The sequence below is a fragment of the Cucurbita pepo genome, chromosome 1 (genome assembly GCF_057944985.1).
Source record: "Cucurbita pepo subsp. pepo isolate OVF chromosome 1, ASM5794498v1, whole genome shotgun sequence".
In the NCBI taxonomy this organism is placed as follows: Eukaryota; Viridiplantae; Streptophyta; class Magnoliopsida; order Cucurbitales; family Cucurbitaceae; genus Cucurbita; species Cucurbita pepo.
The window spans coordinates 17070674-17083155 of NC_141798.1; the positions used below are offsets into that span (position 1 = coordinate 17070674).

Genomic DNA, 12482 nt, shown 5'->3' on the forward strand with positions numbered 1-12482 from the left:
TATTACTAGAGTCGTTACTACCTTCGTGATATTTAAAATTTTAAAGAACGCTTCATTTTTATAAAAAAAAATATTAAAAATGTTCATAAACAACTTCGATGCATAAAATTAAAATACTTTTATTTTTGGGATCCAAAAAAAAAAACTATTGCTTTAATATAATATTGGAAACAAACTTTAACTTGTAAATCCTCCCAAATGGGCACCAAAATAATTTATAAGAAAAGAAACATATGTGAAACGTGACTTCTTTTTGTCTCCTAACATCATTAATATATCATCTCGTGATGTGCTATGCACGTTTCTATCCTTATTTAAAAAAATTAAAAAAAAAATTTAGTATTAAAAATACTCGGCAAGCAACTTAATATTAAATAGTTAAGGCTATGCATAAATGTTTAGCGATCGGTCGAGTGTTGATGTAATTTGTTTGTGCTTAGATTGTTTTCTTGTAAGGAGTGGTCTGATTATGGCATCGTGCCTACATTCTAAATCGCAAAAGCCTATGGCGTACCTTTCACGGTGAGATCCTACATCGATTGAAGAGTGGAATAAATCATTTCTTATAAGGCTTCAAAAGTCTCTCTCTAGCATATACATTTTAAAACCATAAGGCTGATGACAATATGTAAGGGGCCGAAACGGATAAATCTTCTAGCCCGCTGGCCCCTTAAGGGGGTGGATTGTGAGATCCCAAATTGGTTAGAGAGGGGAACGAAACATTATAAGGGCGTGGAAATCTCTCCCTAATGAACGGATTTTAAAACTGTGAAATACGTGACTGACCGAAGCGACTAATATTTGCCAATAGTGTATTTGGACGGTTACATTTACTCTTGTTTCCTTTCCTTTGATTTGGCTGAAGTTGTCATCCATCACATTGCTTCTCTCCTCCAAAATGGCTTTGGTATGTACCACATCCTCAAGAACAACAACTAATACTTCGATATCTTACCACCCATCGTAGCGGTATGGCACTCGTTGGTGTTGATCTATATCGTGTTACTCGATTTGTTTCCGACATTAGAATGGGTCGTGATGTCGTTAAAACTCAAGTCGAGAAGCTGAGGAAGTAGTGTTCTTGTTGGCTTAAATTAAACCACAGAATTGTCTTGCACAGCGGAGAACGATTCTTTATTATGGACCCCTTGCTTTCATTGTATTTGTTCCACATTGTTGGAACTGTACTAACAATCTATTTCCTGTTTGAAAGGTGGATTCATGACGATGACTCTTTTAACTCTGCTGAAATCGAAGCCTTTTATTATCTGCTCAAAAGATAGTCTTTTGAGAGTGTAACAAAGCTACAATATTATAAAACCATTCCTTAAAACTAAATCTTTCCTTTTCATCACTGTGCACATCAAAGTGTTATATTTTCAGGTGATGGGGATGGGATTTAGAGACATCAAGTTAATATAGTGTGAGGTTCCACATCGGTTGGAGGGGAGAACGAAACATTATTTATAAAGGTGTAGAAACCTCTCCCTAGCATACCCGTTTTAAAAACCTTGAGGGGAATGCCCAAAGAAAACAACATCTACTAGCAGTGGCCTTGGGTTGTTACAAATGGTATCAAAGCTAGACACTGGGCAATATGCCCGCGAGAAGGCTGAGCCCCGAAGGGTGGTGGACACGAGGCGGTGTGCCAACAAGGACACTGGGCCCAAAAGTGGTGGATTGAGAGATCCCACATCGATTGGAGAAGGGAACAAGTGCCAGCGAGGACGCTGGGCCCCGAAGGAGGTGGATTGTGAGATCCCACATTGGTTGGAGAGAAGAACAAAACATTCTTTATAAGGGTGTGAAAACCTCTCCCTAGCAGACGCATTTTAAAAACCTTGAAGGAAAGTCTAAGGGAAAGGCATACAGGACAATATCTGCTAGGTAGGCTTGTTACATATGGAATACCATTTACTACTTTTAGCATCACTTATATCTTCCACATTTCTTGCATTGTCTTGATATTTTTTTGACATTTTCTCGACACTTCCACTATATTCATAAGACCAGTATTTACTTCAAAAACTTTCCGAGTTACGAAAACATCAATAACAACGTGTACATGTCAATAAACATTTCTACATCATCCTGCACATCAATATAAAAAGATACAAACCTAGAAACCTGCGAGTATAAGCCAGTTGCATTGGTAAAGAATTTACGGGAATGGCCACATATCAAACCCCTCAGGCTTCTTTACAAGGATCTGATTGTATTCTGGTCTTGATGTCTGCAAATTGTTTGCCACATTATTAGAATCTCTTGACTTTTGCACATGAATAGAGGGAGACAATAAGAAAAATAGATACCGAACAGTAATCATACTCTGAATAATTAACGAGATAAGAATGTTCGTGATCTAGTGATAAGGCAAATAAACAACAAAGGATGTGTTGATGTCAGGTTTTTGCTAAATAATTTATTATAAAGATTAGTTTCAAGGACTAGAAATATTTTTTTATAAAAAATTTATAAGCTAAAATAAAATCTAGACCTAAAGAGTATTATAGAGTGTTTGCTCATTTCTTCCAAAGGTTAAAAAAGAAAAAAAAAAGAAAAAAAAAAGCTTTTAAAATAGAAAACTAGAAAGTTAGGAATGAAACGACGTGAGTATGAGAATTAAAGATCAAATATGAAAGTTTTACTTAAAAGGCCAAACTCAACATGAGCATTCCGACACTCAACTAACTAACTACTGCACCAAGCGCACTATGAATATATCTGACTGTTGTTGAAAAGGGAGAGTAGCAAACAACATCAAAGAACTGTGAGATCCCACATTAGTTGGAGAGGGAAACGGAACATTATTTATAAGGGTGTGGAAACCTCTCCCTAGCCGACGCGTTTTAAAATCGTGAAATTGACGGTGATACGTAATAGGGCAAAGCGGACAATATCTACTAGCAGTGGGTTTGAGTTGTTACAAATGGTATTAGAGCCAGACATCGGGCGGTGTGCCAACGAGGATGCTAGGCCTCGAAGGGGGGTGGATTGTGAGATCCCATATCGGTTGGAGAGGGGAACGAAACATTCTTTATAAAGGTGTAGAAACCTCTCCTAGTAGACGCGTTTTAAAACCGTGAGGCCGACAGCAATACGTAACACAGACCAAAGCGGACAATATTTACTAGCAATGGTTCTATCTACAACAATTTATTCAAGAAAATCCAAGATATGAAGGTTTTTTTCCATAATCGTACAAATGCAATGCATCTCGCTATCTCAAACTCATTACACCTCAGAACGGAAAAGAAACAACCAAATTTATACAAGCTCATTGGAACTAAGAAGGAGAGAATCAATTTCCCTTTTCCTGAATTTATGAACAGAATCCATTCTACAATATGACCTCATTCTGAATCCTGAGAACTGCTTTCAGTCATCAATATGTTCACATTTCAAGAAGTTGCCCTGTTATACGCCAATGAGCTAGGGAAGGAAAGTGCTCCCAAGCGAACAATATAGCTATGGGAACGCCTAAATAACGGCACATATGTGTCAAAATGACAAGCAAAAGGCCGGAATATATTATTTCTAAGTGTAGTACATAAATATAGTGCTTCACCAAAATAACTTTTACCGCAGATGTCTAGATTCTCCAAATGTTCTTTTTGGCAAGAAAAAAAGGTTTCATTAATGCCAAAAAAGAAGAGACAGATGAACAAGACATCAGCCTATGACAAAACTCTATCCAAAGGAGATCATAAAAGTACAGCAGGGTTCATCTCTTATTCATTAAACGTATTTTATTTCCTTTTGTACAAAGCTTTTCCTTCTGTATTTGTGAATACTTTGTGTGTCTAGGCTTATATTTTTCGTCCTATTGCGGACACGAACATATAAATCATTTATCTCTTCAATATATCATTCCTCTATTTCATATCTTGCCTTCTCCCTTCATCTCTTGCAATTCCACCCTTCGATCTTACAAACCTAAGAACTACCAACATTTAACGGTTCGTTCTCCACAATGAAATATAGCCTACGCCTAAGGAAGCATAGAATTGAAATACAGTTTCCCTGATAGAGATCTGCTAAGAATTTGACCAAAGAACTACTATCCACTTGAAAGTCAGCCTTCAATAAGAAAGCCATGTATAGCAATATAAAACTAGTCTTTTACCATGACTGTAGCGACAACAACCTATTTCCCAACCCCAAGGATCTCTTGACACTTCGAGTGATTCTACTTTTTAATATAGGCCAGCTCACTTTTGCTTTCTAATGAGCCTGACATGAGACCGTTCTCGACCAACAGAAACAGCCATGTTCCATCTAATGCAGTCGTGGCTATCATAATTACAATCTGTTGCTTACTGTGCAAAATTTGTAATAGACCTCTCCAAGTTCTTAGTCACAATGGGAAGAATTCTAAAAACCAGGAAAGGAAAAGAAAAGAAAAGAAAAACAGGTAGGAATATTTGTATCCATCAACTTGGCCAAAGTGAGGTTGCAAAAACAACCACTTCTTCCATTTCAAAAGCTTAGTTGGCAACTTTTTCCATCACAAATTTTTGGAACTTACAAATCTAAAGGTTGCTGCCAAGAGGCAATCCTAAATATTCAATGGTTCGAGTACCAAAGCTCACAAGCCAACATTAGTAGCCAATTCAACCATTGCCTATATAAAATTGTGACCCGGATCTCGCAGATTTTTCGATTGGGAACAATTACGTATAGGAAATTTTTCAAGTTCTTTAACTCCTTGTGTGTTTAGTGGAATATCTAAGGGACTATATGATAACTTTTTTGATTTGTTTACTATTTATAAACATCATACATACATAAATATCTTCCTTGTCTTCTAATCTACAGATTTCTTCCTTGTTGTCTAATCTACTTTCAAAAATATTTTTCTTACCTTCTAGCCAAATTTTGAAAACCAAAAAACAGCAGTTGTTTTCCCTAAACCTGAGTTTGTCATTCTGAAATTAGCGAAAAGTTCTAATGTTTTCATAAGTTTAGACTAAACCAGCACCTAGATACATTGAAAAAAAATGGAAAGAAGATTAACAGATGCTCAGATTAAATCTAATTCGAGGGTCAAAGTAAATTAACATACATGAAACTGCTGATAAATAGATCCCAAAACAACAAATCAACAGCAAAGATGGCTCTCTACAGTTATCATTTCGATCTATATCATCGGATCCAATCAAATTGAGACAGCAAGCCTCAAGACAGAGCAAAAATAAGAACAGACGAATAAGGGAGAAACTTACGAGATCTTTGAAGATGATAAAAGCTACAATGAAGAAAAGAACGAAAAGTATCTCAAACTCCGCCATCTTCAAGAATCTGAACGCCGTTTTCAGAAACCCTACAACCATCGATTCATTCCCATTCCTGCTCCGACCACCTGCTCGAGCCATAGCCACCGGTTACGATCGCTGCTTTTGACGAACTGTGGTTTCTCTTCAATGATCAAAGAGGCAAATGTAGAAATTTTCCTCTATCCAGAATTTAATTTGGCCAAATTTCTCCCTTTCGAATTCAGAGAGTTGAACGCGTTAAGAGACTCCTCGATTTCATATGATATTTTATTCAGATTTCGGTTTGAACACTCTACTCTCTCTCAAAACAATTTCATAATTTTTTTTAAAAATTTTTAAATTTTTTTTTAATATCCTTTATTACTTTACACCTTCATAAATATTTTAAATTTATCATAATTTATACTAATTTCAAATTTAATTTATATAAACATCTTAGTCGCAGTCACGTCGTTTCACTTCTATTTTCATCCAACATTCTAATAGATTTCTACTGGAGAAGAATCAAGTCCCATTTTATAACACAATCATTTAATTTTTTTGAAAAAAGTAATTTCCAACACATTTTAAAACATATTACGAGACAACATTCTCCGACCCCTTGTATCGTTGTAGTTAGAGATGATCTTGCCCATAAGCTTACTTTGCCAATTGGTAAGGCACGAGAGGTACAACCAAGCCTATATCCATTTAGATGAAGTTACAAGACGTATGAAATAAGAGGAGCAATAATCATTCATGAACGTCACTCCAAAAGATTAACCTGATCTAATCTGAAAGAAGAAGAAAGTTCTTGTAGAGAAGTAGATAGAAGAGGTGACCTAACGACTCAACGATGAAAACTCACTCCATATTTTATGTGAGTCGGTTGACTCTGATTAGACCCCGAGAGAAACGTGCTCATAAGGGTACCATCAAATATTTTTCAAGAAGTTTGAATTTGGAGTCTTAGTGTTACATGAATTCTGATTTGTAAAAGATTTTTTATACACGTTCACGGACTCACTTAACACACTAAAATTCTTTTCCTTCTTCATTTCATTCTTAAATCAAATTCTTAAATTATTACATTTTAAGATTTGTATCACGACTAAATATTAAAAGATAAAAAATAATATTTAATTTATTAGTTAATACGAAATTTTATCAAACTATAAGAAATAAATTCTAATTTTTTAAAATTATAAGAACTCAATTCTTATTTTTGGCATCCGAGTTTAAATTCGATTTCTAATTATCTATTAAACTTAATTTTTTCGTGATTAATTCCTTCCCATTTTACTAATAATAATAATTTTGACAAATTTAAAAAATTTGAGAATGAAATTAAATTGAGAAGTTTACTTTATCATAAATTAATTAATTTAAATTGAAAATGGATTACACTAATTCAATTAACTTATTTTAATTCAACCCTATTAAATGTAATTAGTTTCTCAATTAATTAGAGCAGACATGATTCCGGTAAATTAATTAATTTCGACCCTAGATCATATTATTTAAATTAATTTATCAATTACGTCACATTTTTGTCACGTTTAAAAAAAGGAAAAGAAAAATAAAAATACTTAACCCACCAAAAAAAAAAAATTGAATTTATTTATCTAATATGCATTTTTTAAGCTACTCAAATATATTTTTGAAGAAATATGAAATTGGTTTTTAATTGGTTCCTATGTGTATAAAAAAAAAATAAAAATAATTATAAATAAATTTACAACTCATTTTATGAATATATATATATATATATATTAAAGTATATTAAACATGTATTAACTATCACATTAATTCTAATTTCATTAAAGTCAACTAATTAAGTTCACACTTAACTAATTTAAAATTAAATTGAATCAATATCTCATTTTTTTAATCTAATAACAAAAAAAAAAAAAAAAAAAAGTTTCTTTTCAACTGACTTGAAATTGCAGGTTAGGTGACTGAAATAGAGTTCATGACCAACACACAACACAATTCTCTATTTTCGAGTTAGTTGTCTTTTTTTGTAAATACATCACTAATTTTCATAATAATACTAAAAACAGAGTGGGGCAGAATGATTGGTTACTCTATTTTCAGGTTGTTCTAACTGGCAAATCTACTCAACTAAAGCCAAATAGAAACTAAGTTCAAATAAATTTGCCATAAATGAGTCATAAATTGATTTCGTGTATAAATTGAAGCTTTCGTAGTACAAGTTGGGAGACTTCAATTATCAAAATCTTCAACCCAACTCGACATTGATCGATTTAATTAGAATGTATAGCACTTTGAGTTTGTGGAGTCCTATAAAGTTAACCTTTCAAGTCGTAGCGGTAAGAAATTTTGGATTCATATCGAACATAAAGCTACCCACTTCTAACCCTGTTTCACTATATATAATACTTGATTAAAAATTTTAATTTATATAACATTAAAAAATTGAGATACAAAGATTTTTATCAATTAATTTTTTTTTTTTTTTTTTTTTTTTATAATAAATTATCCTGTCGTCTTTCATTCCTCTAACTTCCCATATTTGCAGAGACAGAAACAGAGCAGCCATTACAGAGCACTAACGAAATCCTCCAAATCCATTTCCATGGAAGATTTGAAGCCAAGAACTCCTAATTCCTCTCCCCTCACTCCCATTGGCTTCCTCGAGAGAGCCGCCACAATCTACGGCGACTCTCCGTCCATCATCTACGGCGACACCACCTACACCTGGTCGGAGACTCACCATCGATGCCTTCAACTCGCCTCTTCCCTTTCCTCCTCCGGCATCCAGAGAGGCCACGTCGTCTCCGTCATCTCTCCCAACACTCCCCCCATGTACGAACTCCACTTCGCTGTTCCGATGGCCGGCGCCATCCTCAACACAATCAATACCCGCCTTGACGCTCGAACCATCTCCACGCTTCTCTTCCATAGCGAATCGAAACTCGTCTTTGTCGATCAAGCCTATTGTGCCCTAATCTTCGATGCATTGGCCTTGTTCCCACCGGAGACAAATCCGCCGTCGCTCGTCCTCATCGACGACGATGCTGCGGCGGCGGAGGAGGAATCGTTGTCGTCCTCTGTTTCAATTCGTATCGATTTTGTCGATTCGTATGAGGAAATGATTCAAAAAGGTGATTCTAAGTTCCAGTGGATTCGGCCGATTAGTGAATGGGATCCGATCGTTCTGAACTACACCTCTGGAACCACGTCGTCGCCGAAGGGAGTGGTTCACTGTCACAGAGGGGTTTTCATAGCTGCTTTCGATTCGCTTCTCGAATGGGGCGTTCCGAAGAATTCAGTTTATTTATGGACATTACCGATGTTTCACATCAATGGATGGAGTTTTTCCTGGGGAATCGCCGCCGTTGGTGGCACAAATGTATGCATTAGAAAATTCGATGCGGCGTTGATTTTTTCCCTAATTCGTCGCCATCACGTCACACACATGTGTGCAGCTCCGGTGGTGTTGAATATGCTAACGAACTCTTTGGATGACCGACCGCTTGATCGGCCGGTCAAGATTCTCACTGGCGGAGCACCACTACCTGCGGCGGTTTTGTTTCGCATTGAATCGTTAGGGTTTGATGTTACTCATGGATACGGATTGACGGAGACAGCAGGGATGGTGATTTGCTGCTCTTGGAAGACAGAGTGGAACCGGCTACCGGCGACAGAGCAGGCGCGGTTGAAAGCGCGGCAAGGTGTGAGGACTGCAGCGGTGGCGGCCGTAGATGTGGTTGATTTAGAGACCGGAAAGAGTGTGAAACAAGACGGAGTTTCGATCGGAGAGATTGTTGTGAGAGGAGGATCGATCATGGTTGGGTATTGGAAAGATCGAGAAGCTACGGCAAAGTCGATGACCGACGAGGGGTGGTTCCTTACCGGAGATGTTGGAGTGATGCATCCTGATGGATATTTGGAGATCAAGGACCGATCGAAGGATGTGATTATAAGCGGCGGAGAGAATTTGAGCAGCGTTGAGGTGGAATCGGTTTTGTATACGAATCCATCCGTGAATGAGGCGGCGGTGGTGGCGCGACCGGATGAGTTTTGGGGGGAGACGCCGTGTGCGTTTGTTAGCTTGAGAGAAGGATTGACTCGAAAGCCGACGGAGGAGGAGATTATTGAGTATTGCAGAGGGAAGCTACCACGATTTATGGTGCCGAAGACGGTGGTGTTCATGGCGGAGCTGCCAAAAACATCGACCGGAAAGATCAAGAAATATGTGCTGAAGGAAATAGCCATGTCAATAGGGCCGAAACCGAGCCGTTTGTGAAGAAATCACTCAAAATCCGAGTTGTTTACAAATTATTAAACAATGTTGTTAGTTGTTATTTTATTTGATTTATGGTTTTAGAACTTTTAAGTTCATAGTTCTTTTCAATTAGTTCATTGTTTGCTTGTGTTTTCGTCGGGACCTTAATTCTTAACACATTGTGTACGACCTTAGTAGACCATCTCATAAACATGTAGAGCGTGACCTTATCATGAAGGATACGATCCTAGAGGATCATCTTATATATATGCAAGAACTGACCTCACATACAAGTTCATATTGTTAAACCACGACCCTAGTAGAAATTTGTATATAAAGTGAGTGACCCCATATGTATTCTCATCTCACGTAGAGCACGAACCGAGCACAAGCGTAGTAAAATGAAACATATTCATGTTAGAGTGATTTCACATCTGAGTTCATATTATTAGATGTAACGACTTGAAATTTTCTACTTAATTTAAGGTCGCTACTGTATACATATCCTAAATATTGAATGCGGAAGACTTTACTTAAATTCCATAAAACATATCCTTTATCTTAAAACACAGCCGTGGACTTACGTGTTTCGAAAACATCTTTTAAACGACACAACAAAAGACTAAATAAAATAAATAAGCGTTTAAGTTAAAAACATCCTATTCTAGCCTAAGTCTAAGAATATAAATACCACTATCCTATGCATGTGTCATGGTCTCGAGTTGCGATGCCGTCGTCAGCCGTACAAGAATGCCTTGCCTAAACCTGAAAAATGTAGTAGCACATGGCTTGAGTATTTAAAGAAATATTTAGTAAGTGACCCCACTATTGGGGTTAAATGCAAGAACATGCAAATGCAATGACAGAACTTATCCTTTCAATTTATTTTCTTACGGTACTGTCCTAACGGATAATTTGGACGTGTACCATATACTCTACACACAACCCATACGTGCGAGTATGGGCTCACCAGTCAATTCGCACACCGCTGGACCACTTTCCTTGTCGGGCGAGCATACTCTGAGAGCTCCTTAGGCCGAACACCGTTAGAACTAGTAACCATCACAGCAGCGCTATGCAAAACATAACGAACGTACCCTTGCTATTGGATGTACGCGTCCGTACCCTCGTGATGGAATAGGGGTATCCCCTAAAAGCATGAGCACACATAATGCATGAGGTCTCTTACATTTCTACTTTTATCATTAATGAATATATCCCCGCTATCATCGTTCATGCTTAACATGTCATTTCTCATTTTTCAGTCTATGTATCATACATAATCCTAACGGGGTTACATTTCATTTCATGTCATTCATAACATGTTGTATACATACAATATAGAAAACATAACACAACGCTCCATGCTTTTAACATGTCGTTTCATAACGTGCAATTCATACAACAATTACCTCAATGGTCACACAAAACAATCTAAACATAACATATCACATCACAATATATCGTATCATAAACATGTTATATCGTAAACACTTCGTGGTCATATCATTCACTAACTTATCATAGCCTTAACGTTTTTATATCTATCACAGTCATATTGTTACCTGAACGTACCTTAGTCATATCATCACAGGAACGTATCCTAACGCTATCGTTCTATCAATCTATCACAAACCAATCCATTTCTACCCATATCCTAACCATATTCTTTCATCAATCTCCCCTATCCATAGCACTCCGGTATGTAACCTAACCTTAACGTTTCATGAACGTATCTTACTCCTATCGTTACATTTCGTTTTGTGCATCCTTCTCGTATCCAACATATCCTTGAACACATCATACCATAATTATTATCAACAATCCACATATTATAACATAACATAAACATAATATAAACATATCAATTCATTGATAATTTACACATATCAGTATATATGACACGTGCAAAACCACAGACACGTGTCAACATCAAATATAATCATACCGATAGTAAGACCACTTACCTGGTTAGAAGTTTAAGTTGTTGTCACAAATATATCCTTAATAAAGTTCGATTCTGTCATTTGAAATCCAAGTCAACCAATGTGAGTCAATGACATCAGTTTCAAGTTTGAACTCTATAAAATTATTTCTCTCATTTACCTTAATCTATTGTTAAAAGTCTTGAAAAAATGTTATATATCTATAATTATATTTTTATTAAAAATCTTATTTTCAATGGTTACTGTTGTATAAAAAAAATAAAATAAAAAAAAAGAGTATATAGAGTTATTTCAAGTATTCAGCACTTTAATGCTCTCTATCTTTACTTTTCTCTCCCTATTTAGTTTATGCTTTTTAATTCCTTTTCATGTATTCCAAATTTCTAGCTGACTGGTGTTTCTAAATCTTTTCTTATCTCAGTGTTTACTTTTTGTTCACCAATTTTATCGGTCATTCGATTTTTGATCTATTCATTTGGCTATTGATATAAATTTAATTTAATATTATTAATCCGACCTGATTTATCGTATAAATGATTGACATTTAGTTTCTAACTCAAAGCTAAACCATCCTAATAATTTAATGAGATCTAACTCTAATTGCTATGATTTCTAAAAAAATAAAAATAAAAAAATAAAAAAAATAAAATAAAAAAATAAAAATAAAAAAATAAAAGAAAATGAAGGTTTAATATATACCTTATTGATAAGATCTATCTTCTAAAACTCCGCGAATCTCAACTGGCTAAAGGTCATTCTCATTTTTTTCCCTCAGTCTCACAATTGTTGTTTTTTTTGTTTCTTTTTGCAGTAACACTGTCTGGTGGAAAGATGGGTTGAGTAGAGATAATTGTGGGAAGGGATGAGAGGTTAGTGAAGAGAAGTGGAGAAATGTTGTTTTTTTTTTTGTTTATTTATTTATTTTTAACTATTTTTTTTATAATTATTTTTATTTCTTTATTTCTTTATTTATGATTTTTTTGGCGGAAGAATAATATCACATACAAGCAAAAATGAACTCACATGCAA

The 12482-nt window shown here is 35.6% G+C and overlaps 2 protein-coding genes across 2 annotated transcripts; one reads left to right on the forward strand and one right to left on the reverse strand.

Moving 5' to 3' along the window:
- Positions 1 to 1998: 1998 nt before the first annotated feature.
- LOC111807920 (uncharacterized) lies at positions 1999 to 5559 on the reverse strand. The gene is made up of 2 exons (XM_087118289.1): positions 5226 to 5559; positions 1999 to 2233 (listed from the first exon to the last, which is right to left on the reverse strand). Exons 1-2 carry the CDS (start codon positions 5373 to 5375, stop codon positions 2162 to 2164), a joined length of 222 nt encoding a protein of 73 aa, XP_086974415.1. The 5' UTR covers positions 5376 to 5559; the 3' UTR covers positions 1999 to 2161.
- Positions 5560 to 7475: 1916 nt separating this feature from the next.
- LOC111811826 (2-methylpropanoate--CoA ligase CCL4-like) lies at positions 7476 to 9701 on the forward strand. The gene is made up of 2 exons (XM_023698870.2): positions 7476 to 7588; positions 7798 to 9701. The coding sequence occupies exons 1-2, from the start codon at positions 7532 to 7534 to the stop codon at positions 9526 to 9528; spliced, it is 1788 nt and encodes a 595-aa protein (XP_023554638.1). The 5' UTR covers positions 7476 to 7531; the 3' UTR covers positions 9529 to 9701.
- Positions 9702 to 12482: the final 2781 nt, after the last annotated feature.

Bases quoted from the DNA above. Each gene is read 5' to 3' on its own strand.
- LOC111807920 (XM_087118289.1), bottom strand. From the start codon at position 5,375: ATGGCTCGAGCAGGTGGTCGGAGCAGGAATGGGAATGAATCGATGGTT. The intron at 2,234-5,225 runs GTAAGTTTCTCC...AACAATTTGCAG, and splicing joins TTATCATCTTCAAAGATCTC to ACATCAAGACCAGAATACAA.
- LOC111811826 (XM_023698870.2), top strand. From the start codon at position 7,532: ATGTATAGCACTTTGAGTTTGTGGAGTCCTATAAAGTTAACCTTTCAA. The intron at 7,589-7,797 runs GTAAGAAATTTT...CCATATTTGCAG, and splicing joins TAACCTTTCAAGTCGTAGCG to AGACAGAAACAGAGCAGCCA.